We start from the raw sequence: 25598 nt of genomic DNA on the forward strand, positions 1-25598 counted from the left end.
TTACCGCTGAGCCACCAGGGAAGCCCCCCTGTGGCTTAGGTCACCCTAAATGGCCAATGTAGCCCCTACGCTCAGAAAAAGGAGACAAGAGTCAGGCCTGGTATTTCAAGCCTTTGTTGAGAGAAGGAAGGTTTGGGGGTTTATATACAAGAGAGAAGGAAGTGGTACATGTACAAAAAGGAGTGGGCCCCTGTGTTCCCTTCAGGGACTGAGAAGAAACTGGCAGGGGATGGAGAAAACAGCTTAGACCACCACGACCCTGCCCCCTGCCAGCAAAACCTAGCTGGGGAAAAGCGAGGATGCTGTTGGCACATCCTTTGTCTTGCTGTCTCCAGGTTGGGGAAGAGGAAACGACCCCTCTGCTCACATTGGCAAGGACAGAGTCAGCCTTGACTGCAAAGGGCCATGGGCAGGGAGTGTGGGCTCGTTCCTCCTCATCACTAGGGCACAGCTGGGCAGGCCCAGGCTTAGGAGAGCCTTGCTCCTGGTAGAAGGAGACCTGATGCTGGCAGGGTCCAGGGCTTGCTAAGCTTGGACACTCCTAGATCACAGCTGACCACTGGGATTCAAAAAGTAAGGGGAAAAAAGAAGGGATACTTGCTTTCTCCTCTCCTCCCTCTGCCTCTAGTGATGGCGGGCCTAGGTGCCCGTGGCCTAGCTTAAAGCTGAAAATGGTTTTTCTAGCCCTGAGCTGGCTCTTGAGGAAATGAAGTTGAAGACCTTGGGAGCAAAGTGCAGTGCTGGAGGCACCAGGGAAGTGCCAGGCCCTGAAAGACCTAGTGCCCACAGAGGCGGCAGGCAAGCTGCAGCTTTGAGAGCTGGGATGGACTGAGAGCAGCATAGCCCTCTGCTGGGCCCTTGGCCAGTTGCAGGGCTTCAGGTGCACTGGTTGGACCTGCAGGACTCCGAGGGTTGAAGTGCTTCTGCTTCCAGGAGGGTCTCAGTGGGGGCCTGGAGCCCGAGGGGGGCCAGCGGGTGGTGCAGCACTCCTGGCTGGATGGCGAACGACAAGGGGCTGGTGGTGGAGGCCTGTGGGGAAGACAAGAGGCCTGTGAACAGGCAGGGAGGCTGGGCCAGGCCCACCTTCTGTAGGCCCAGCCCCACAGGCAGTCTAGCGAAGAGCCAGCCGTGAGGCTGATGAGTGAGATTAAAAGAGGCTGGAGTGGACAGTCAGGGTGGACTCGGCATGTTCAGAAGAATAGGTGGGGGTACTAGAGGTCACTAGGGAATGGCAGAAAGGTGAACTCAGCAAGAGCTAGAAGCGGGGAAGAGATGTCAGGCCGATTGGATATCAGGAAACAGGTCAAGGGTCATCTGATGTCGCTGGGCAGAAGCCACTGCCAGAGCTCATTTGAGGAGGCAAGGACAACGGACACCCAGGCCCAGGACTGGAGCTGCTCAGCCTCAGTAATCAGAGGCGGCGCCTGGTCCTGCCTATTTGGACAGCTCCCTACCCCTTGGGTCTTAGTAGAAGCCAGGACAGCATTAGTGGGAGAGCACCACTTCCCTGAGGGTACATGCAGGGGATCAGTCACGCTTCTCAGAGCATGGGGCATGCAAAGGAAGAAGTATGTGTCCCCCGTCACCACGAGGCTGCCAGAGGGTGGTTCCAAATCATGCAGGAGAGGAGGTGCCTGTGGGTCCCAGCAGGAGTGCTGGGAGGTGGGCATGCAGAGGGCAGCTGTGGTGCCCAGTACCTGTCAAGGGCCCCAGCCTTGGGGGTTAACAGTTTGACTCATCATGGTGGGCTGCATCACAGAAGAAGCGTGAGCCCCGCTTGGCAGTACGGGCCGTGAAAGGGACACTCTTCAGCACTGTGGCCCAGGAGAGAGACACAGTGGTCAGGCCCCATGGGGGTGGGGTGGGAAGAGGCCCAAAGGGCTATGGGAGGGGTTTGGGAGCCACCCAGCGGCCAGGTGCCAGGGAGGGCAAAGGGCCCACCTGTGATGATGTCCTCAATGGTACCATCCTTCCCCTCGTAAACAGGCCGGTGCTCCTTGGCTTGGCGCCGCCTCAACTCTGCAATCAGCTCCTGCTGCTGCCACTTGTTCCGCTGAGATGGGGTCTAGGGCCGAGCATTTGAAGGGGAAGGGAGTCAGCACTAACCCTCCACGGGGCTGGTTCCTGCCTCAAGATACACTTAGACCCGCTCACCAGCACCCCACCCCCATGGCCTGGAGTCCCCTCTAGTAGCCCCTCTCCCCAGCCCGTGGACTCCAGCATCAGGCCCTCTGGGTGGTCTTGGGGCTCCAGCTCTCTGCTCCACCCTCCCCCTAAGCCTTTGCCCTGTTCTCCAGGCCCCAGCTCTTGGTCCCACCCACCTTGGCATCCAGTTTCTTGGCTTCCTGAGCCAGCTGCTTCTCCCGCATTACCTCCTCCTGTTTCTTGCGGGCTTCATTCTCTTGTTCTGCTTCCTAAGAACCAAGAAAGATGGTGTGTGTGTGTGTGTGCGTTGAGGATGGTGTGTGTGTATAAGGATGGTGTGTGTGTGTGTGGAAGACGGTGTGTGTGTATAAGAATGGTGTGTGTGTGTGTGTGTGTGGAAGATGGTGTGTGTGTATAAGGATGGTGTGTGTGTGTTGAGGGTGTGTGTGTGTGTGTGTGTGTGTGTTGAGGATGTGTGTGTTTAAGGATGGTGTGTGTGTGTGCTGAGGCTCACACAGGCTATGAGGGGAGGAGCTGACACTGAGGGTGGAGAGTGGGTGTCAGTGGGACCAGCAACCCCAGGTGGCCACCCTCTGGAGGGGTACTTCCTGCCCCAAACAATGACAGGAAGGGCCTGGGCCCCCACCCTGCCCACCAGTTCACAGCTAAGAGGCCTGTGGCCAGCTTCCATTGATCCCTCCCAGGACTCAGAGGAGTAGATGAAAAAGGCCCAGACTTGAAGCCCAGCCCTCTCTCCCCCTACCCAATTTCTCTGAGGCAGACTCCTCTTTAAAAACCTCTCTTCTACTCACCTTGTAAGAACGAATGAATCGGACAAACACTGGGAAGAATACAGAAGGAGGTGTGGTCTTGGGACTCTCACCGAAGTAGCGTACTACCGCATTGTAGGCTTCCTGGGGAAGGGGTGGGCAGAAGGGGTCAGCCCGGCGGGGAAGGGGAAGCCAGCTCCCACCAGGGACCAGCCAGGACCAAGGAGAGGCAACAGCGGCCCCCATAGCCCCTGTGGGAGGGAAAAGAACAAGGGGCTCCCAGAGCCCCCTGGAGTGCGTGTCTCCAGAGGCAGCTGCCTGCCACCACAGTGCAACCCTCTGCCCCCCAATCAGCCAGCCAGCTGCCTGACGAAAGTTGTCTGAGCCAAGAGCCGGAACCACGCTGCTTCCACCCGCCTCCACCCTGTGCTCACCTCGGCCGTCTTGGCGTCACGCTGGAGCTTGTCCAGTTTGCCTTCGTTGGTGCTAAGGAAGTTGCGCAGGACGCTGTTGTCATGTATGCTGCATTCCCGCCGGATCAGCTCCATGCCCCGGCCCAGCTCCTTCACGTCCAGCAGCACGTTCTCCAGGGACACTGTGGTCACCAGAGCCCAGGCTGAGGACTACAGCCCTCCCCGCAGCGGGGACTAGCTTGGTTCCTCACGCCCTGCTTCCAGAGCTCCCACATGGATGGAGAGGGGCACACCAAGCTAGCCAGGCTCTTATAGGGCAGGCAAGGAGAAGGAGTGGAGGCTGTGGGCTCATGACCCTCCAGATAGCCAAGGAAGCTGAGCCAGAGACTGCTGGGCTCCAACACAGAGCTGCCCCAGGCCTGCCCCGGTTTCAGGAGTGGGACAAAAATAACAGCGACCCTATGTCTGTGGGGGGCTTCACACACATCACAGAGACATGCAGGCTCCAGGGCCAGCCTGTGGGGGCAAAGAGCCACGGCTGCCTTTCTCTACCAGCTCCCATAGCACCCAGGTGGGCAGAGCCGGGTGGGGCAAGGGGCCTGTAGGAAGGCTCTCTCTGGGGTGGCCCCTGCCCATGGCCCCAGCAGAAAGCTTTGAAGTGTCAGAAAGAAAAGCCAGAAAGAAAGGCACCCAAGCGTTCTTCTCCTCATAGCTTCTGGGGATTGTCCTGGGCTCTCACCTGCAGCGGCTTTCTCCACAAAGTGCAGCTCATGCCAAAAGTTAGCCAGGTCTGGGTACTTCTCCTTCACCGTCAGGGCGATGAAATGAAGCAGGGTCATCTTCCTGTCGGTGGACTTGGTGTCCAGCAGCTGGTCGAGGGGGGCAAAGGGCAACGCAACAAATCTGAACACCTGGGCTCCACAGCTGCCCCTCAAGCTCCCTGGCTCCGTGTCGCCCCTACCCTCTTACCAGATCCAGGCTCTGGAGCTTGAAGCCATACACAGCTCCCCGCTTGCTGCTGTTCATGTAGTTCCCCAGCGCAAGTATGATCTGTCCAGAGGTGCACCAGAGGGACTCAGGGCAGGCCCTCCTCTCTGTACAGCTCCAGCCCCACCCAGGACCTGGGGACCACCCGCACCCATATCCACAACCTCCCCTACCTCCAACATCTGCTTCAGCTTCTGGGAAGACTTGACAGAGGCAGAGGCGGCAATGATAGCGTTGAGTTGCTGGAAGGCAAGAGGAAGAACTAAGTAACCCCACGCCAGGGCGGGACGACGTCAGAGCAGGGCCAACAGGGAAGGGGGCCAGCAGGTCAGGAGTTGGGGTTGGGGCACCGCAGACCACCAGGATTCGGGGGAGAGCCGTACCGGCGTGAGCATCTGCAGGTTGTCCTGGAAGTTGCCCAGGAAGGCCATGCCAGCCATTCGCTGGGTCAGCCGCTCCACCTTGCTGAAGAGCAGCATGAAGCGGTCCTCAGCCGTCAGCTCCTCCAGTGGCTGCCTCTCCCGCTCGTACTGCCGCAGCAGCTTCACCTCCGCCTCCGTGGGCAGGAAGCGCATCAGGCACTCCACGAAGTCCACGGGCAGTGTCTGGAGGTCAAACCTGTGTAGGAGGGAGGAACCACCTTGGGTCTTGCCTTTGGCCACAATATCTGTCATCCCTTCATTATCCAGTTCCTGCAAGGACGGAGGGCAGGGTCTTGAGCAGCACACAGCCAGAGGCAGAGGACTCACTGCCTCACCTCCAGTAACTCCAGTACTGATGTTACTCAGCGCCAGGAAAAGTCCTAGGGGCACAGTCCATTCTTGTTTAAGAACTCTTCAGTATCTTCCCTCTGCAGCTGAGAAGTTTTTAACTCCCAGATGTGGCTTAGGAGGCCCAGCCTGCAAGACTTCTGCTCACCTCTCTGCTCTGTCTCTTTGGCTCCCCTCCTTACACTAAAGCCAGAGTCAATTTTCAGTATCCAGGGCACCATGCCTCTTCCTCCAGGCCCCAACCTGCACTTTATATACACATACATCCTTCAGGTCGCAAGTGAGACATCGCCTCCTCTAGGAAGCCTTCCTTGATCATCAAGCTCGGCTACCTGGCCCTCGCTGTTCTCCCAAAGCCTCCTGTACCTCCATCATCTTGGTGGTTACCACCCAGTGTTACTGGACTGTTCCCACTAGACTGGGAGCTCCCTGAGGGAAGGTCTGGGCTGACTACCCTGCACCTCATACAGTGTCTGGCACACAGCACAGATGCAGTAAGTTCTGGCCAAGCCACTGGATGACTGAGGGAGTTCTGTCAATACCCTGGAATCCAGGGAAGGCTGGGGTCCCAGGTGGAGATCCTAAGTGGGTTACCAACAGCTGGGGGCCAGGGAAAGTTCAGTGGGAGCCTCACGTGTGGATGGCCCTGCAGATCTCCTCAGCTGAGCGGCCAGCCTTGCGTAGGGTGATGGCCAGGTTCTTGGCACGATTGGCTTCCAACAGGGTCACCTTGCTGGCAGCCTTTTGTGCTGTCTTGTTCTTGGAGCAGATGAGATCGAGGGCAGGGCCCTGGGCTTTTGTCTTGAACAGTTCTTCAAACTTGTCCAGGTCCAGGTCCTGGCAGGAGTCACGAGAGGGAAAGTGCTGTGTGGTCTTACCCTCAGGAGGGCCCTTGGCAGCACACAGCTCTGGTGCCCCAAGGCTGAGCCCGGGGGCTCCTCCAAGGCCAGGAGATCTAGCCTGAAGGACACCCTAGTCCCTAGCCCCCAGCCCCATGCCTCAGGGCCCCGGGCCCTGCTACCTCCAAGATCTTCTCATCATCAAGTTCGCTGAAGACAGTGCCGCTGATCTGGTTGGGTTTTAGGGCTGTCCAGTTGAAGACGGGCAGCCGGAACTTGGTCTTGATAGGTTTCTTAATGCGAATGGCTAATTTAGAAGGAGGAGCAGTGAGACAGGAGCCAAGGACACACTCCCTCGGTCCCACTAGCTCTACCCAGAGCCCTCGGGACACTCACCTGACAGCCCTACTGTCAACACCACAGAGGGGGCAGCACCAGGGAGAGGCGGGGCTGGGGGACACTTGTCTGGGGGAGAAGAAATGGCACAGTTACTCAAGGGCCAAGAGACCCCTCTGCTCGCCTACCTGTCCTTAAAGACTTTCAGGAGAGCAGGCTGCATGAACTCCCTGCCCAAGTGGCTCCCAGGGGTTCTAACTGACTCCCAGGGGTCCCGGGGGTGGTGGTGCTAGTCTCTGACCCACTCTTTCCTGCTTTAGTCTAAGCCCTCTCCTTGAATGTCTTCAGAGCAATCAGAAGCAGCATCTTTATGCTCCTTAAAACAGATCCACACCTGCTCTTAGAATCCTTCCCTAGTAACCTGAGCATCCCTCAGATCCCAACCCTCCTCCAGCCCCTCCCATCTGACTTTACATCCTTCGAGCACATCCCCTGTGACCCCACAATAAGGCTGCACCTCTTGGGTTCTGCTTACCTGGTAACGGGGGAGGAGGCGGGGGCAAGGGAGGAGCTGGCGGTGGAGGCAGGGGCAGGGCCTCCTCAGCCGGGGGGGCCAGAGTGAGGAGGTCCAGGTCGGAGTGGGGCATGCCCTCATTCAGCTCCGCAGAGCCCACCCGGGCTAGAGCCTCGCTGCCCATGGACTCCAGGCCCCGGGCACTGGGCTCCAAGTGGCATCGGCGCTGGAAGGCCTCCTCTTTCTCTTTAATGAGCCGCCGCAGGGTGTGTACCTGGTGGCTTGTGTTCTCATAAGTCTCCTATTGGGCAGAGGGTACCATTAGGAAAAGAGCACCTGAAGGCCTCTGGGAGGGAGGCTTCCTACACCGGGGTCTCCAGGAGGGTGTTCAGAGGAAAAGAGCAGCAGAAACCCAGGTGGGGACTGGGGGAAGCTAGGATGCAACGTAACAAGAGGCGAGTGGAAGAGTCGACCACCTGGCCGGCACCCAGCAGTGCTCCAGTCCAGTTTCACCGGCCCCTCAAGAACTGGGTGGAAGCTGCCTTGGAGATGCTCTCTCACCCACCAGCAGCCTGCTATGGCTGCTCTCAGCCCTTGGTGCCTCAGGCCTGCTCTCGTTCCATTTGGTTTGTACAACTGCTCAGCTGGAAGCCCCCTATGGATGAGGCCCTGCCTTAGCCACCTCTGTGTCCTCCATACTCCTGACAGAGCACTTCAGACTCCTAGCAGGGGCTTGGCGGATGTGTGCTGGGCTCAACAGAGCTGGCATAACTGTATTCCTGTGGGAGAACAGGTAGGTTGGGGCATGATTTTGCAACTACATCAAGTTCAATGAGGGACAGAGAAGACACTGAAATATGGCGAGGCCTTGCCCTCCAGTATGGGACGCCTGGTGGAAACCCTAACAAACAGCCCCAAGGAGCTGGGCTGGGGAAGCACGTGGAGGTGCAGGCGAGGGAGAAGCAGGGGGACGGGCTGGAGGAGGAGGCGGGGACTCGAGGGGTCTCTACCCTTCTGTGTGTGCATCTGGCCGACTCTGGCTCCAGCTTCCCTCTCCAGCTAGATCCTGGGGTGAAATCATCAGCCCACCCTCAGTGGAGTGCTCCAAGGGTGAATCAAGATCTGGATTCTTGAGGACTTGACATGACTCAGGGACAGAAAGCAAGCTCCCCCGGCCCCAGTGCCTGGGGGCCCCTTCCCCAGGTAAGCTGGTACCTTGATGCTCTCGAGTTCCTTCTCCCGCTGCAGCAGTTGCTTCTCTAGCTCCGCCACACGCATCATGTTTTCATTCTCTAGGTCCAGAAGCTTCTCTGTGAGCTGCAGGATGAGAAGGGCAGGTCTGGGGGCCAGTCCTAAAGCCTGGCCACTCAGCGGAGCCTAAGCCTGCGTGACCATCCTGGGCCCGACCCCTCCACCCAGGGCTCCAAAGGCAGCTTGGCCCAGTGGCTTCCCTACGGACTCCTGTGGGCCTGGGATCTGAGGCCGCGGGAAACAGTACCAGGCAAATGGCTACACCCAACTCTCTGGAGCCCAAGGCCACCTCACATCCAGGCCAGAGGTCACCAGTGGTGTGTTCACTCTACCACGGATGGCCCCGTGCCTCAGCCGAACCATGCGCCAGAGAGCCCTGCTGGGTTCTGAGGCTTCCCGGGGGCTCAGTCGGGAGGTAAGTAGGTCGGCTCGGGGTTCCTGGGACTCACGTGTCCCCATTCCCTCCCCACACTCAACAGCGGTTCTGGAAGCCACGGAGGACCACGTACATGGGACACATGCTCCTCCAGCTCTTCCACCTTCTCCAGGGCCACATTCTTGGTCTCGGCATCCTCCAACAAACCCCCCACGTCGAACACGTTGTCCAGGTACGCCTGGATCTGCACCTGCAGCTTCTCGCTCTCTGTATGCCGTGACTTCTAGGGAAGAGCAGACAGAGTAGTAGTGAGGGGAGCCTCCTCATCCCCTTCACGATCCCTTCCCAGAGCTAGGGCCCGGGGAGTTCCTTCTGCAACAGTGTCCAATTCTTGGCCCTGAAGCTGACTGATTGAGCCCTCTGCGGGAAGGCCTGAATCCCAGGCCACAGAAGACAGGTGGGGTGCCAGGAGCATCCATGACTAGGCTCTTAGAAAAGAAACACCCACTGTGATACAGCTAAGCTGGTCCTCTGTCCTGAACTGTCCTGAAGCGCCTCCCACTGTGAGGACTCCGGCCTAGCTCACCTGCAGGAACTCCTCCAGCCCCAGCTTTGTGAACTCATACTGCAGATGGACCCGGAAGTTCATGTCTTCCACTGAGTGCACCACGATGTTGATAAACTGCATGCAGGCCACCTGGGGGAGGAGCAGCCCAGAGGGTCAGAGAGCTGAGACAGAGATGGTAGGTGGCTGGCAGAACCAGCATCATCGGGGATAATCAAAAGGAGTGAGTAAATAGGGAAGGCTTTGGGGAACAATAGCAAAATAAGAGTATTTTCATTTAAGTCAAACAATATTCAGTGTACGAAGACAAACTATATGAGAAATGAGTATAAATGAAGATTCGTGCTCTGATTTCCTTTGCACATCAGCAGATTTTTTTTAAACTTACTTCTATTTTTATTTTTTAACCACATCAACCTGGCATGTGGGATCTTAGTTCCCCGATCGAACCTGTGCCCCCTGCAGTGGAAGTGCAGAATCTTAACCACTGATCACCAGAGAAGTCCCTCAGCAGGTATTTCTTGAGACCACCCTACTAGCTGAACACCTTCGACTGAAGAGAAGTGAAGCCAGAGGAAAAGCTAGGGGAAAGCCGCTCAGGAAGGATCCAAATCAGGGACTGTAAGGCCAAAAAAGGGGGGAAAGGAACCAGACCCAAGACAGAAAAATGACCTTGTCCTGGAGTTTCCTCTGGGGTGAGTGGGCAAGCAGCAGTTACTGAGTAGAGAACCACTTGCGGTTCCACACAGAACACCAAAGCGCACTGTCGGCCTGGCCCAGCTCTCAAGGAGTAGGTGACCCTGCTGGGCAAGCACCTGACCCAGCCCAGCTCCTCACCATGAAGTCAATGTTGCTGTCCTCATTCCGGAAATACTCCATCAGCTTCTCAAAGCGGTGCAGCTCCTTGCACACCTGAACAAACAGACTTTCTCAGTGACAGGATCTGTCCCCTGCAGAACCCTAGCACCCCCCGAGCCCTGGTTCCTAGGAACATTCGGCAAAGGGACTGGTTCTGACCAAGTGTAACCACAACTCTCTATGTAACTGGCCACTTGGGACATGACATAAGAAAGCCTGGGACCTGACATCTGCTCTGGGCCTCAGAAGAGGCTCAGTAAAGGTGTGACCTTAGTCTGGGCTCTAGGTGCCTCTGGGGGTAGGCCAAGAAGAAACAAAGGGGTCTGGGGCGCTGAGTTATTGAAAGGAGTCGGGTGGAAGATGGGTGGAGGCCAAGGCTGAGGCAGGACGCTGAGGTCCTAGCAGGGATACAGGAGACAGGCTGGGGCGCAGGAAAGCCCCAGAGCTGAGAGGGGTCCAGAGACTCCGCTGAGCCTCTGGCTTCAAGGAGGAAGAGCCACTTCCTGGCTTGAACAATGGATGCTAGGGAAGAGGTCCAAAGAGGAGGAAGGGGTGGGACCAGCAGCTGCGGCTGGATGTCGAGGAATCCTGTGTTCAAGCAGATGGGGGTTTCAGAGCCAGGCCCCGGGGCTGGGGAATTCCAAGTAGGAGGTCCCTCTCCCTTTACCAACAACAGCCCACCCAGGAGAACCCCTGCTTCTCCTCCCACAACAAGTATAACTGCCTTGGGTATGACCAGTGTGTTCACCGCCTCTGAACCACCCAGGTTGCCTGTTAAAGCACAGATCACCAGGCTTCCCAGGGGTCCAACCATTTACCAGGCTCTTCAGGTATTCTGCACAGTGGGTTAGGACTGCGGGACTGTAGCCCTCAATGAGGGTATCCTTTGCTGGCCGATCAGGGGCATCCCCAACATAAGATCTAGTAAGACTGAAGTTTGGCTTTGGGTTTAAAAAAGCAGGGGGCAGACAACCTAGCTAAAAGCACTGCGCTGTTAAAATCCCAGGATGTGTGAGATCACAGGAAAGGGTGCTTAGCTACCTGGCTCCCATATCCTCCCCACTAAACACACACATGCACACACACACACACGAATGTAGGACACTGACCTCTTTGAAATTGTCAAAGGCAGCAAGAATGATTTCGTGACCTCCTCGTACCAAACACACAGCTGCCAGGAGCTCTAAGACAAGGGCTTTGGTCCTAAGGGGTGGAAAATAAAAATGAATACCCTCGCCCCTGCCCTGGCGACAACACAGTTCATTTGCACACCTGTGTGAGTTCTTTCGAGGGAACAAAGACAGCCTCCGTGGTGAAGGAGAAGGTGTGGGCTTGGGAGAGAAGGCAGGGGAGACAAGCTGGCTCCCCTCCCTAAGCTGTGAGGGAAGCAGAACACTCCTCCTACAGCAGAGGGGAGGGGGCCGAATTGAGGCACTGACCTAGGCCACGGGACCCGAGACCAGGCAGGACTTCCGGACAGGGACAAGTGGAGCCCAGATCTCCAGAGCCCTGGGCAGAGAGGGGAGGAAAGGAGAGGAAAGGAACTCACCTTGGATTCTTGTTGTTGAGACTGAGCGCAATCTCATTGACAGCATGAGGGTGGGACATGACCAGGTTGAATCCATACTGCAGCAAGGACAAAAGACAGGAGGGGAGACGGTGATGGGGGGAAGGCAGACCCCAGCTGGAGCTCCCTGATGGTGGCCCCACCCGCAGACTCATCCTTTACAAGCTGGTGCCTTCCTAGCTGTCCTGGGTGAGAGACCAGGACGAGACGCCCATGGCCAGTGCTGTCGCCTTACCTGGTAGTTCATGATGGCTCTGAGACAAAGGATACACACGTGGACATCATCCTTCTGGCTCACCAGGCGGGAGTTCTTCAGGGCCCTGCGCCCAGGGAGAGTGCTGTACCTGGGGGAGAGGGGGCTTCTGGTGAAGGGTCGGGGGCATGCAGCATCACCCAGACAGCAGGCTGCCCCTCAGCAGCAGGAGGAAAGGGGGATGGAGGACCTTGCACCAATAGCCCCGAGAGAGAAGGTACAGGGGGCAGGTGCTCCACTGTTTTCACCTCCCTGGAGCAGGTCTTTGTCAGTAAATATCCAGGACCCCAGCCTTAAAACCAGTGCCCAAACCATCCTAAGCCCCGGGCTCCTCCAAACACAATAGGAGCTGTGAAGGCCTTCCTGGACCTCGGCATGGGTCCAGGAGACATCCATCCGAGCCCTCCTTACTCCTCCTCCCAGTCACTGCATCTTCTACACGTCCCCTGGGGCTGGGGCATCTTGGCTCCTACCCCACTTCTAGGTCCTAGGGAAGACAGACCAGACCCCAGGGGCTACAAGAGGGCTGGGGCTACCTCCGACTTTGCCCCCAGTGATGTTTCATGGGAAAAAAAGGAAACACAAATGGTATCTGGTCATGCATGACTAGAATGATGAGCAGTGTCAGGGGCAAGACCCAAAGGAGACAAGGAGAAAAGCATGGCTGAGAGAAATTATGGAAAGGGCCACAGGGCCCAAAGGGAAGCCTCCCTCTGTGAAGGAGCTCTGAGAAATCATCCAGTCCATCCACCTGCATCCCGGCAGGACAGCTCTTCAGCTACTGCAGACCAACGCACACGCTGCAGCCTTGGAGGAAAAAAGGCCTAAAGGAAGAAGTGAGGGAAAGGTGAGCAGCAGCAGGCTGGTGGGGGGTGGTCTCCGGGCAGCTGATGGAACAGAGGGAAACAGACATGAAGGCAGGTGCTGGACCAGCCAGTGAAGACCAAGGAGCTGGATGAGGACAAGCCCTGCCCAGGGGCCTGGAGGAACGGCAGAGTGAGAGTGAGGAATGGAGGGGCCCCCAGAGAGGGGGGAGACGAGAGGGGAGGGCACAGCCGAGGGGGATGTACTTACCCAGGACAGATCGCTGGGCAGAGTCAAGGGACAGAGAGGACAGACCAGAGACAGACTGGCAGGCAGAGGGCAAGAGAGCTGAGCCTGGAAGCAAGAGTGAAGGGAGGCGCGTGAGCACTCACCGCCATTACCCAGGACCTGCACGGATGGGGGCGAGGGTGGGAGGCAGGCGGGCAGAGCAAGAGCACACATACCGGAGCACAGACTGGCGCGCAGAGCGAGCGAGGCTGTTGGTGAAGGGGGCTGACAGGGCGCTGGGTGGCTGCAGGTCCTCGATAGACCTGCTCCAGGACCGGAGCTTGTCAAACGCACCATCGTCACCACTCTCCAGAGCCTCAAAGTCAAACCTGGAGCAGGAAAGGACACACATGCACGCACACAGGAGAAATTCAGTGCCAAGCCCCTGGCGGGCCCACCCCCGCCCGTTAGACCTTGAGGGCCATGAAAAGCAAGGGCAGCCAGAAGGAAAAGCAGAACCGGGCAGCAGAGACCCAGCCCTGGGCGGGAGAGCCACTGGCACAGGTGTGCTGAGCAGGGCAGAGGCGGCATGGGCCATGCCCAGGAGGGGCATCTGAGGAGATGGGGATGCTGGGAGGCCAGCTGCTGCTCCCCACTGGCCAAGCAACTCCAGGAGTCACCTCCCATGAGCCTGAAGGGACTTGGGGGGCTGGTAGTCTTTCTGCACTCCAGCCATAGACAGGACATCTCAGAGAAGCCATGGGTCCCCTTGAGTCAGCCCGAAGAGCAGCGGTGGGGAACTGGACAACTGCAGGTACTACTAGGCGGCCGACAGCAGCTGCCAGAGAGGCCTCTCAATGCCCTGAGGGGGCCTGGGTGGTTCTGGATTATGTTCATGAGGGTAGGTCTGACTGGAGGGGCATGGGGGTCCTGGTGAAGCCAGAGTGGGACAGGCCTCCATGTTCAGGAGGAACTCCACAGTCCCATCCCAGCACTGAGTTTTGATGGCTGGGTTCTCCATGATTCTACTTGAGGTTTCTAGGTTTTCCTGGCTCAAAGGCTCCTCGCGCTGCAGCTTCCCTTGGGGGAGGGCAGAGGTGTGAACTGGGGTCCTTAGTCCCTAAGAGAGTTGGGACGGCTTCTTTGTCACTTTCTGCTTCTCGGACCAGCTGTCTTCCATAATCAGCAGTTTGGGACTGTGGCCAGAGTAAAGAGGACAGCTCAAGATGATGATCCCACAGGGCCTTCTCCCTTGTAGGTCCCCTCATCGGATCTCCCCCTCTGAGAAACAAGCCCCACTCCCCTTTCCTGTCCTCTTCCCTGAAGAGGGTCATCCAGGACAGAACGAGCATTTCCAACAGGCTCCTTAAACATGCACAGCACCAGGGTCAAAGTCACAGAGGCCAAGGCTTTCTGAAATAGGAAGCAGTATCTGCAGATGCTTGAATGTTTCCAAGAAAGTAGGAGCAGACTTCAGGATCCTGACGGTCAGATGTTTGATGGGGCTTTCAAGTGGACCTCGGAGGAGTCTCCAAGACAGGGAAATCGCTTGCCAGTGCCCTCCCTCCATCGAAAATAGTATTCCCCACTCCAACCCCACTCTGGGACGTTCAGTGTACAAATTAAGTGCCTTTACTCAAACTCTTATTTGGTTTCACTCTTTTCCTCTCAACCCGTCCCAAAACACACACTCTTACCTACCCTCTGCCTGCCCTGAGTCTTTCTTTTAAAAACACAGTCAAAGGTACTGCCAGGGACACTACAATACTGAGGTTCCAGGGTATTTTGGTTTCAAGCAGCTGGAATTTATGTGCTTTCCAAACAAGATAGGCTTATTTGGGAAAATGATCTACATCTTTTACTATAAAAGCTCTGAATTATTTTTTTTAAATTGCTTCAGCAAATATTTTTCATTTCTTTCTATAAAAAGAGTAAGTTTTTTTTTTTTTTTTTAAGGGATAGACGGATGATAAGGCTTGACTTCTGCAGGGATGGGAAGGGGGAGTGGGTCACTCTTGGTTTTAACGGGATGACCTGGTAAAAATGACTAAGGCCAAACCCAGGAGGGGCAATAGTTCCGAACTCTTAAGGAGATGAGGGGGAAAACCTGCTGAGGAAGGAGAATGGCCCAGGGCAAGGACGGCAGCAAGAAAAGTGAAACTCGTGACTGGGGTGGAATCCCCGGACTGAGGAGTTCCCCAGGATGAGGGACTTTCAGCACTAACACTGGGGAAAGTCATGTGGGGAAAATCATGGGTAAACTGGGATGATCGGTCACCCGAGGGCTCTGGTAAGTCTTGGGTACAGGTCTGCATGTGTTGCTCATGCTGTGAATGATCAACATAATCCCTCTTTCCATATATTTAGGTAATTATGGTAGGGAACACCTTAAATAACAATTAACAAATAAAAAGTGGCTACCACAGTACAGCCTATGTTCCAAGTACTACAGACTGCTTTACACACAGTATCGTCTAATGCTTACAGCAACCCTGGAACATGGATCCCCTCTTACATAAGAGGACCTCAACAATCTTTCCAGAGGTCACACAGATAGTAAAGGACCGAAGAGACCCACGCCAGGCTTTGCCTTGAAAGCCCTCGTTCCTTCCACTCCCACCCCAGCCCACGTTGCCTTTTCCTCTGCGTTAACTCACTTCCAGCTGCCTCCAAACCCCCGCCTGCTTGAAAAAGGCTTCTGAATGCTTCATTTTCAGTCTGTCAAAGGTCATGCTCACTGCTTCTGGGGTGACACGGAGAAACCCTCTCACAGCTGGAGACCTAAAGTGGCTTTGAGAAGACCTAGCTCTCCCTAAGTAAATGAACCCTGCGGGGGGCCTCTCTCCCAAAGGCCAGGACACCTCCTTGGGGAGCTCCCAGCATGGAGTCTGGGTCTTCTGGGTTAGGATCCTGAGCTGCTCTTCCACATCTTGCCTTCTGCTCCCCAAAATGCACCTTCTACTCCAGTCACCTGGCACTCTTCACTGACCTCAGACAGCCCCGTGGCCACCTGCCCACGCCCAGACTGCTGCCTGGGGTTCCCATTCTACCTTCACTACTGGCAGTTCCAGTCAAAGCAGAACGGGACCCCCCACCCTGGTCCCAGGTGGTACTCACATGACAGAACACTGGGCAAAGGACAGGTAATCCACCAACACGTCCAGGCCTTTGTTTTCGTCATTCAGAAACTCCCGCACCCACCTGCAGATAAAGGAAAGATAGTGGAGGAGTCTGCTAATAAAGTGGGTTGAGGGGGAGGAGCAAAAGGTGCCTCTGTGAAACAAAATCCCCTCTTGGATCCTCTGGAACTTAGCACCAGGCTGGGAGAATTCTGAAGATCAAAGCCTGTGGCTGACCCAGCCACAGTCATGTCACCTGGCCGGACCTCCCCTAGGCGGGGGAGCCAGAGATGGGGAGAGATGCAGGCCTTCCAACACCACGTCAGCCAAACCAGCCTTCAGGAGCCCCCTCCTCAAGAGCCAGGGCCCCCACTCCATCATTTTCTGGGTTCCTGGTGTCGAACACGAGGCTGGGCACAGCTTCCTGATGCCACATTTGTGGGAGGAACTGAGGGTTACACAGAGCATTTACTGTAGTCCTTGGACAGAGCTGAGCCTGACGGAAGCTGGCAGGTCCCCAAATTGACCGGTGGCTCAGCAGGTAAAGAACTTGCCTGCAGAGCAGGAGACATAGGAGATGTGGGTTTGATCCCTGGGTCAGGAAGATCCCCTGGAGGAGGAAATGACAACCCACTCCAGTATTCTTGCCTGGGAGATCTCCAGGACAGAGGAGCCTGGCGGGCTACAGTCCATGGGGTCACAAAGAGTTGGACACAACTGAGCACCCCAACTTAACCAAAGTGTCAATTAAAAGACAGGCTGCTGCTGCTGCTAAGTCGCTTCAGTCGTGTCAGACTCTGTGCGACCCTACAGACGGCAGCCCACCAGGCTCCCCCGTACCTGGGATTCTCCAGGCAAGAACACTGGAGTGGGTTGCCATTTCCTCCTCCAATGCATCAAAGTAAAAAGTGAAAGTGAAGTCGCTCAGTTGTGTCTGACTCTTGGCGGCCCCATGGACTGAAGCCTACCAGGCTCCTCCGTCCATGGGATTTTCCAGGCAAGAGTACTGGAGTGGGGTGTCATTGCAAAAAGAGCTCTGGAAAAGAGGCATACTGGGCCAAAGGGCTTTCCACCAAGTTCAAGAAAAGGTATTTTGGGAAGCAGTGAACAGAGGGATACGTGGGATTTCTGTGTGTGGTCACAGGTGAGACTGGCAGAATAGGAGAAGGATGGGGGAACAGTCAGGAACTCAAGTAACTCCGGAACGGCTCTGACCTCTAAGGGACTGAACCAGGGAGGCAGGAAGACAGACAACAGACTGGGGCACTTCCACCCTTCTGCCTTCAAGCCTTTCAAACTGAGACAGCCCTGGAAGGAGTCAGGAACAAGTCCCAGGATTGTTACAGGACAGGTTCACTCCTGTCCTGTAGACACACAGGACCCCGAGAGCAAGAAAACTCTCCAGATGAAACCCTGACTCTCCTGTGCCCTCTTCACTCTGAGAGTCTGGGGTCTTTCTAGGCCAGCTGCGCCGAACAGCCCCCTGAGGCCGCTTCTCCCCCACAGCTGGGACACCAGCGCCATGTTGGATGGCCACACCCGGGCTGCAGAGAGAGGCCGGGCCGAAGCGCCAGCCCCGGCAGAGATCTGGCAGCAAGCTCTGGCGGAGGAGGCTGACTGACACCGGAGCTGCCTGAAGTTAGCTTCCTCTCTGGGGGCCGACAGGCCTCCCGTTTCCTGTCTGTCTGCTCTCCAGCTCCCCACCCCCTTCTCATTTCCTGTCTGAGTCTCCACTGCTATTTTCGGGATCTTGACACTTTGAGGAGATGTCAAAGGGCACCTCGGCGAGGCCGTGAAACCAACACAAACCAGGGGGAGGAGGAGCTGGGGTAGCTCTGGAACCCCGCTTCCCAGCCTGTCCCGCTCCAGGCTCAAGTCCCCCCCTTCCAAGGGCCTGGGGCGGATCAGGCTGCTTCGGAGGCAGGATCGCCCTCTTGCTACCTTGTCCTGGGCTCCCACCGAACTGGAGCTCCCACAGCCCTGCCTGACAGCCTGACACACTCTTCCTGCCCAGAAATGTAGGAAGCGTCCTGGCCTTCCCACATAACTCCACCAGGGGAGCACAGTTCAAATGACAGGAGCTCCTCAAATGCCAGATGTTGAGCTGCTCCTGGGAACCAAGGACCCGGTTCGGATCTCTAGCTTGTGTGCCAACTGCTGAGAGGCCTGGGCCTGGGAACCACGCTGCTCTGGCCTCAGAGCCTGGCCAATGGCCAGAGGGGACGGCAGCAGGTAGAGGCGGAAGGCTGGGGGACCGTCCCACACTGCTCCAAGGCCCTCTCCGGGGAAGAGCAGAGCCCCCTCCTCGGGCAGCAGGACTCAGTAAGGAAGCAGGGGGGGTAAAGGCCCTCCGGATGAATGCAGGGTGGAGTTTGGAGCTGTCATCCGTGTCGCTTGTGCTCCCACACGTGGGGCAGCTGATGGGGCGCTGCAGTTTTTCCTTCCTTGAGCTTCACTACATAAAGGTGAAGGCTGAGTTACACATTTCCTAGCTGGTCAGTTCTCAATGTGTGGTTCATGGATTCATGGATGAGGTGTGGAAGCCAGCTCTGGCCACCAAGCACAGCGACTGCGCCAGCAACTGTCCCTTTCCTGTTCTCTCCCATGACTACAGGAGGCAGCTGACTGCATACAGGTAGCCTGCACCAGAAGCCCAGGCGGGACGGGAGGGGAAGGCAGATGATGTCATTTGGCTCTTTCTACTCCTGCTTCTGGGGCTGGAACCTGCCCAGCGACCCCACCTCCACCCCAGGCTAGACTTCTCAGACGTCTCACTCCTGTGAGCTCTCAATGATCAGGCCAGATTTGTAGTACTGCCTGCAGTTCTCCGTCACAGTCCCTCACTGTCCTGTGTGCACACACACACACGCATGCTCGCTCTCTCATCCTCTCTCTTGCTCTCACTTTCACTATATTTACCCTGGCTGGTTACAGTTTTATGAATCCAAGACTGTAGCTCTTTCCCTGTATCTCACGCATTAGCCCTGTGCCTGCTCAGCAGGTCCTGGTTCCTCACTCCTCTGGAAAAAAAAAAAGACTCATGTAGCTTCTAGGGGCTCAGGCAACAGGTTGACAGGACCTGGGTCTGGGACTACAGAAGACACTCAGCATTTGGTCCACCTGCTTCAGATCTTCCCTGATGTTTCAGGAAGCTGCTTCTGCTCATGAACTAAAATTGTCTTATAATTAAGCAAATAGTCTTCTGGGCACCAAACAGTCTACAAACCAGGTCTCAGCAACCCAATACAATACATTCCCCCATTCCCAGCCTTCTCTGGGCCTCCCTTGGCCCAGCCCCAGGCCACAGGCAGACTCCAGTCTCAGCTGCTGTGGGAATGTCTTCCACTCAAAGCCACAGACTGAGGACCCCAGGAGAGGCCCCAGGCTTGCCAGCAGCATCCAGTCAGCAGCTGGCAGAGCTGAGGGGGAGAAAAGCCAGAAAAGGAACAGTCTGAAGCCCTCTGGGGAACCAAAAGGCATTCGAGAGGCAGCTCTGCCCCACAGCAAGGAGATAAACGTGCAAACTCTCTTCAGTGGACGCCACGTCCTAAGCGGCCAGGTGGAAAGGCTCTGATGGTCAAGGGTGACTCACCCAATGTGGTTGGTCCGCAGTGAGATCTCCAGCTCTCTCAGTACTTTGGTTGACTCCTGCACTCTCCTCCTGAATTTCTGCGAATGTAGGATTCTGTCACTGATGGAGGCCCCCAAGTCAACTTTACAATACAAGCAAAAGGGGCAGAAAAGGAAAGGGAAGGCTCCCAAGAGGGCGGTGACAGTCCTTCCATCTGTTCCTAGCCAGCCATTGCCCCACAGCCCCAGAACACAGAAACCCAGCTCCTGCTGCTCAGAACAGTCCTGACCCACGTCACAGGGTTTGCCCCTAAACCCCACAGGACTGCAAAGGACAGCAAGATGGGGCTACCCTGCTTCGCACCTCACCTTCCGAGTTACGCTGGGGTCCAAGAAGCTCTGGAGTTTCTGGATGTACGTGTGGGGAGGATTCTTCACCTGGAATCGTTCCTGTGAGGGAAACACGTGTGTGCACACAGACACTCGGGCTTCTGAGAAGAGTGCTGAGGAAGCAGGGCGCCCACAGTGTCTGATGTGAGGGGACTCCTTAAGCTGTCACCTGGCCCTTAACATCCCCCACACCGTAAGTTTCCCTCCGTGACTTATCCTCAGGTACTTCTCTGTTGCCATCTTCTCCTCCTTTGATGAGTAATTCTGAGTTACTGAGTAGACTCAGTAACCCTGAGTCTAAAGTAATTTTCTATGTTAAAAATTAAGAGGTTGCTTGCGGCCAGGCCTGTCCGAGTTCAAAAACTCATGATCTGTCATCTTCAAATGTACGCAGGGGAAAAAGCAAGGCCACAGGTGTGAGTTCTTGATTCTGAGCTAAGTGAAAATCTCTCTTTTCTCTTCTGGCTCTAAACACTTTCATGTAAAGGGAGCTTCCAATCCTCACATTCTGAGATCTGGGAACAGAAGACTAGAGAACCGGGGCTTCTCATTCCTAGAGGCCTGTAAGTAATGGGGAAAAGGCTGCTATTCGCCAGGTCTGGAGCAGAGTGAAAGACAAATGGCGCTTTGGATTCTTTAGCCAGGCACAGCCCTCACCCTGGTTGGAAAGGCAGAAACAGGCTCTGCTGGGGAAACCACCAAACTCCTTCACAGCAGACCTCACAGCTCAATAAACCTCACTGGGAAGAAATCAAGACAGTGCTTTGTGGGAGCTAGAGGGGAACCTGACCTGCCAGCCTGTGTCTGTTAGGAAAGTGCTTTTAGAAGAGGAAATAAGCATGGGCTGAGGCCAAGACCAGGCTGGGGTTCCTCAAGGGACCCCAGGGCTGTGGTTAATGCCCAAGGCCCCGCCGCCGTGCTTGGCCTCACTTCCGGTCCCAAACCCTGTACCTGGTCACAGATGAGGTCCCACTTCTTCTCGTTGTCGTACTGCCGGAGGAGCCGCGCCTTGTCGGGGGGCAGGTTCATGGAGCTCTGCAGAGAGAACCTGAGTCAACAGGGCTGACAGGCTTCCCTCACGCCTGAACCCTCAGGTTTCACCCTGACATTCCATGGGTGAACAGGAAGGCTCAGAGGGGCACGGCCATCTTCCCACTTCCCCTTCATGTTTGGTTCAGTTTGGCTGAGCAGCATTTTCCAAACCACTGGTTGTGAAATCAGTGAAGTCAGTCAAGAGTAACTTTATTTTGAATGAGAATGAACAGATTAAAATAGAACAAGAATTTAAGATATCAGAATTGACTGCAATTAGGAAGTATAAATAATGTTTCACAAAGTTTTTGTTTCATGAACAAAACAGACACACAATGTAAGATGTGTTTCTTAACATGGGACAGGTCAAAAAAGTTTGAAAGTCACCAGTCTAAAGTGACAACATCAATCAATTTCCCCCCACAGCCTGAGAGCTGGGCAGGCTTCCTGTACCACACACACCCCTGGGTGAATCCTGAGCCACCCATACATAGCCTGTGCAGATGCTACAACTCTAACCCTTTCTGTCACATCCAGGACCAGGGAATGAGCAGAACATCAACATGAAGATAACTGCTCAAGTTTTTAAGGAAATAGTTTACAAGATTTCAGTACTTTTAATCATTAGTGCTGATTACTCATGACACAGCTCCCAATTATTTAAGACACAGTGAAGTGTCCCAACCCCTCCCTGAGACACTCTAGCTGAGAGTACAGGACAGACCAGGAGTCATTTTATTTTGTTCACTACCATTTGCTGAATGAATACATGAACACAAGTGTAAGTGAATAAAAGCCAAGGCATCCAGGGGCAAGTCCCACCCAGACCGGCAGCTCTACTGTCCCCTCCTTACCCTTCGCCTCCCCCTCTGGTCCAGCCAAGCCCCTCCTCTAACCAATCTAGCTGCCTTGGCTGCAGGTCCTCTCATCTTCCTCTCCCTTACCTACTGCTTGAAGCTCAGCTCTAACTTCCAGGTAAACAAAGCGTGACCACCTGGCTTATCTCTGTTGGGTCCCTGACATCTTTGTCCCTGGGGACACAAATTGTATGTGCCCAGGATCCTGAGAAGTCATACCAACTCTGAGTTACTCCAAAAACAGCAAGAGTATCCTGGGAGTAGGCTCTCTGTTTTCTAAGAAATTCAAAGAAAATCCTTAAACATCATTTATTTTTGTTACATGTATCTATTTATTAGGTATTTATTTACACACATGCTATTAAGCCAGTTGTATGCTCAAGGGCTTTCCAAGTGGTGCTGGTGGTAAAGAACCTGCCTGCCAATTCAGGAGACATAAAAGATGTGGGTTTGATCCCTGGATCGGGAAGATCCCCTGGAGGAGGGCACGCCAATCCACTCCAGTATTCTAGCCTGGAGAATCCCAAGGACAGAGGAGCCTGGCCAGCTACGGTCCATACGGTCACAAAGAGTTGGACACGACTGAAGCGACTTAACACACACACACACACACACACACGGTCATCTAAAGGACTGACTGTACCATTATTCATATGATCTCCAACTCCTAATAACGTCTAACCATACGACAGGCACCAAGTAGAGAGTAAGCTGATGGTAAACCTACGGTTAAGAGGTCCCAGTTGTGGGGCTTCCCCTGTGGCTCAGTGGTAGAGAATCCGCCTGCCCATGCAGGAGACACAGGTTAACAATCCCTGATCCGGGAAGATCCCATATGCTATGGAGCAACCAAGCCCGTGCACCACAACTAGAGAACCTATGCTCTAGACCTGGGGGCTGAGCTGCAACTACTGAAGACTGTGTGCCCTACAGCCTGTGTTTTGCAACAAGAGAAGACACTACAATGTGAAGCCTGTGCCCTGAAACAAGAGAGTAGCCCCTGCTCGGTGCAACTAGAGAAAAGCCTGAGCAGCAACAAACATCTAGCACAGCCCAAGATAGATAAATTTAAAAAAAAACAAACAGGTTCCGGTTCTGAGCTCTGGGCCAAGCTTCTGGCTGGAAACAGGGTCATTATGGCTCGAAAAAGGAAGTGGAGTTGGGATCTCTGTTCAGTGTTTAGAAATGGAAGAATTTAGAAACCCAGAAGAGAAGAAAAGAAGGGGAAGGGATCATCACGTCATGCCTCTCCCCATGGTTGCTCCCGCCCTGTGAGTCTGCCTGAGCTTCCGCAGGGAAGAGGGGCTAACCGAATCCACCCCACTGCCGATGGAGCAGGCCTGGCCCGACAGGCAAATAGGACCCCAGGTGTTCTCTCTGGGACCACCCTGCTAAGGGCCGATCTCAGCGTGTCTGTGTGGCCAGCAGGACAGGAGCAGGAGGCCACCACAGAACAGGGACCTGAGGACCAAAGGTGGCCTGGAGCAAGTTCTCCCACCTAAGCAGGGCCAGGCTGCAGCCCGCAGAGCCCGTGGGACCAGGCCTGGTTCTGGCTCTGCGCACAGCCTGATGTGGCTTCACTGTCCTCCTGCGTCTCTCTCTCACGTCTGTGCCATGAAGACAGAAAACAGTAGTCTCCCCTGGAAGCACGCGACTCGGGAGGGGGAGGGGGAGCTCGTCGCGGCTGTGGCAGACATCACATCCCGTCTACATCAACCTCCTCCCTCAGCCGCTGGGGCCTCACACTTCCCCACCAGGTGAACCACTGAGAAAACGTCTGGTCCCCCGGGGCTTCAAAGATGAAGCAGGGTCACCACCTCTGAGAACCCCAGCCTAAGAGCATGGAAGAGGAATCTCGGGGAACTGGCCAGACTTTAGATGCCCAGGAGAGAGGGATGCCAGCAAACAGAAACCAGGAGCAGGAGCGTGAAGCAGCTCTGACCACAGGCCCACGTCCTCCAGTCTAGAGCTCTGGGTGACGCTTCTGAGCAGTGAGGGTAGTTTTCTCTCCTTTGTGACTGAAGTGTGACGGGGAAGGAAGTGGGTGGGGGAATTCCCCAGCCTCCAGCACTCACAAGAAGTCAGCCATGGACTGTGGGGGGGTGGGAGCCACCCATCACGGGCAGGGCCAGGGTTTGGTGGTTCTCTCCCCGCCCGGCCATGGCACTGGGGCCCCTGCCTCCAGCAGATACTGTGTGTGAGGCCAACAGGGCTCAATGTCCTGAGGAAGGGCAGCTTCCTGAGTTCCGGGGACAGCCAGGGAGCAAACCTGCCAACCTTCCTTCCCGTTTCAGTCAGAGGTTGCTTCCTTGACATTTTCCTGCTGTGACTCCACAGGCTCTCTTGAGGCAGAAGCCGGGCTGAGTTCTTGCTAACTCCTCTCGGAGCCCCTCGCTGAAGAGAAAGGAGACTCGGCTGTTTTGGAGCAGAGGACACTGGATGTGGAACCAGCGAGGTCCAGAACGAGTTCAAGCTCTTTAGAGTCACAGAACCTCAGAGAGCTCATTCACAAAACGGAGATAATTTCACCACTTCACAGGGTTTTATGAGGATTAAATGATAAATACTTTAGGTCCGAGTAAGTCTGGAACACTGTGGGTGTTCAACACACTTCCCTCCCCGCTCCTCCTAGAAACCCTGAGCGATGCTCTGACACCCCAAGGACCTGCCCTCTCCCCGGTTGTCCTCTATTCCTGCCTCTGTCCCTCCTCCTTCAGCTCTGCTTCTCAACACTCTGGGGACAGAGCAACCCCTCACCCCTGCTTTGATCCTTCGCTGCTAAGACTAGGAGGCAGTAAAACATCACTGTCCTTGGGGAGGGAGGGGGAGACTCCAGGGAGACGAGAGAAGAGGAACTCAGACTCAAAGCAACTCTGGGACTGATTCCTAAATCAGAGGGAACCAGCCAGAAGTCTAAAATAAAAACCTATAACAGAAAGCAGAAGAAAGGGGTGGATCTGATGCTTCTCCAGCAAGGCGGCTCTGGTTTACGGCCAGTTTGAGACCAAGCTGAGCACCCTGCTCAGGGGCCAACCCCTTCCATGGGAGCAAGGGCCCAGTCCCCGCAGCGAGGCTTCCTTACTCCCCACACGACCCTGTTGGCCCCAGAGAAGCAGAGGAGGGGGGAGCTGGCTCTGGTCACAGAGGTTCCTTTCCCTTTCCTGCTCTGCACCCCCAGCCGGTTAGCCCCTCCTCGCTTCCTTCCCACCGCAGGGGAAGGGAAATGCCGGTGGGGCTGGAGTTTCCTTCAAAGCTGTGGGTCCTGTGCTGGGACTCACCCCTCCTCTGCCAGTCTCCTTGGGCCAGGCCTGGGGAAAACCCAACAAACAGAGATAGGAACCACCCAAAATTCCCAGCTGCCTCTACTGGTCCCAGTCAGTCATGATAAATTTCAGGATCAGAGGCTAAAATGGCATAGTTCCTCTGAGGAGAGAGAGAGAAAGAGAGAGAGATGGCTGAAATGTTCCTGCAAAGGGGATTCTGGAGACTTAAGGAAAGGCAGGCAGGGGCTGTTCATCTTGAGCAAATATAGAATGTGAGTTGGTGGTTTTCTTAATGTTTTCCCTCTCAGAACCACCTCCCCACCGAGGCCCTTATGGCTGGCCACTTCTCCCTGGAGTGGTAGCCGAAGTCGCCATGCTCAGCCCACGGGGCAGGGAGCCCTGGGAAGCGGAGTCTAGATCCTCCCCAGAGGGGGAGTGAGGCACTGTCCCAGGCTGGTACTATATGCTATTGAGCTCTGGCCCCTGGTCACAGCTGCCAGCAAGTCCTCTCGGGCATCTGCAGATCAGCCCATTATGCGGATGGCAGAGGAGACGGCGGTGAGAAGGTACAAGGTGTGGGAGTCCAGGAGACTGCTGGAGGAGCAGCTGGAGTACCATATTCCCACCAGGAGCCCCTCACAAACCAATATCTCTGCCCCCAAGTCAATGGAGAAGCAGGCAACACTGAGCA

General features: G+C 55.5%; 1 protein-coding gene across 8 annotated transcripts in view; it reads right to left on the reverse strand.

Moving 5' to 3' along the window:
- Positions 1–98: 98 nt before the first annotated feature.
- Positions 99–25598, reverse strand: part of FMNL3 (formin like 3) — a 51501-nt gene continuing 26001 nt past the window's right edge. The window contains exons 2-28 of one of the 8 annotated variants that reach the window (XM_025284098.2): positions 23922–24038; positions 20707–20790; positions 19735–19815; positions 19388–19464; positions 15794–15877; positions 12913–13065; positions 11627–11735; positions 11374–11450; positions 10934–11027; positions 9804–9878; positions 8988–9098; positions 8535–8681; positions 7990–8091; positions 6796–7075; positions 6321–6389; positions 6107–6231; positions 5720–5922; positions 4699–4933; positions 4489–4557; positions 4298–4378; positions 4068–4197; positions 3350–3510; positions 2958–3059; positions 2322–2414; positions 1942–2065; positions 1698–1814; positions 99–1029 (exon numbers count right to left, since the gene is read on the reverse strand). In XM_025284098.2, the coding sequence (XP_025139883.2) occupies positions 1723–1814; positions 1942–2065; positions 2322–2414; positions 2958–3059; positions 3350–3510; positions 4068–4197; positions 4298–4378; positions 4489–4557; positions 4699–4933; positions 5720–5922; positions 6107–6231; positions 6321–6389; positions 6796–7075; positions 7990–8091; positions 8535–8681; positions 8988–9098; positions 9804–9878; positions 10934–11027; positions 11374–11450; positions 11627–11735; positions 12913–13065; positions 15794–15877; positions 19388–19464; positions 19735–19815; positions 20707–20790; positions 23922–24038 (3075 nt within the window). In that variant the 3' untranslated portion in view covers positions 99–1029; positions 1698–1722. Of the gene's footprint in view, positions 1030–1697; positions 1815–1941; positions 2066–2321; positions 2415–2957; positions 3060–3349; positions 3511–4067; positions 4198–4297; positions 4379–4488; positions 4558–4698; positions 4934–5719; positions 5923–6106; positions 6232–6320; positions 6390–6795; positions 7076–7989; positions 8092–8534; positions 8685–8987; positions 9099–9803; positions 9879–10933; positions 11028–11373; positions 11451–11626; positions 11736–12912; positions 13066–15793; positions 15878–19387; positions 19465–19734; positions 19816–20706; positions 20791–23921; positions 24039–25598 lie in introns of all 8 variants that reach the window. The other 7 variants (XM_025284096.2, XM_044941722.1, XM_025284097.2 and 4 more) reach the window with 7 other exon arrangements.

Source organism: Bubalus bubalis, chromosome 4, assembly GCF_019923935.1.
Source record: "Bubalus bubalis isolate 160015118507 breed Murrah chromosome 4, NDDB_SH_1, whole genome shotgun sequence".
NCBI lineage: Eukaryota > Metazoa > Chordata > Mammalia > Artiodactyla > Bovidae > Bubalus > Bubalus bubalis.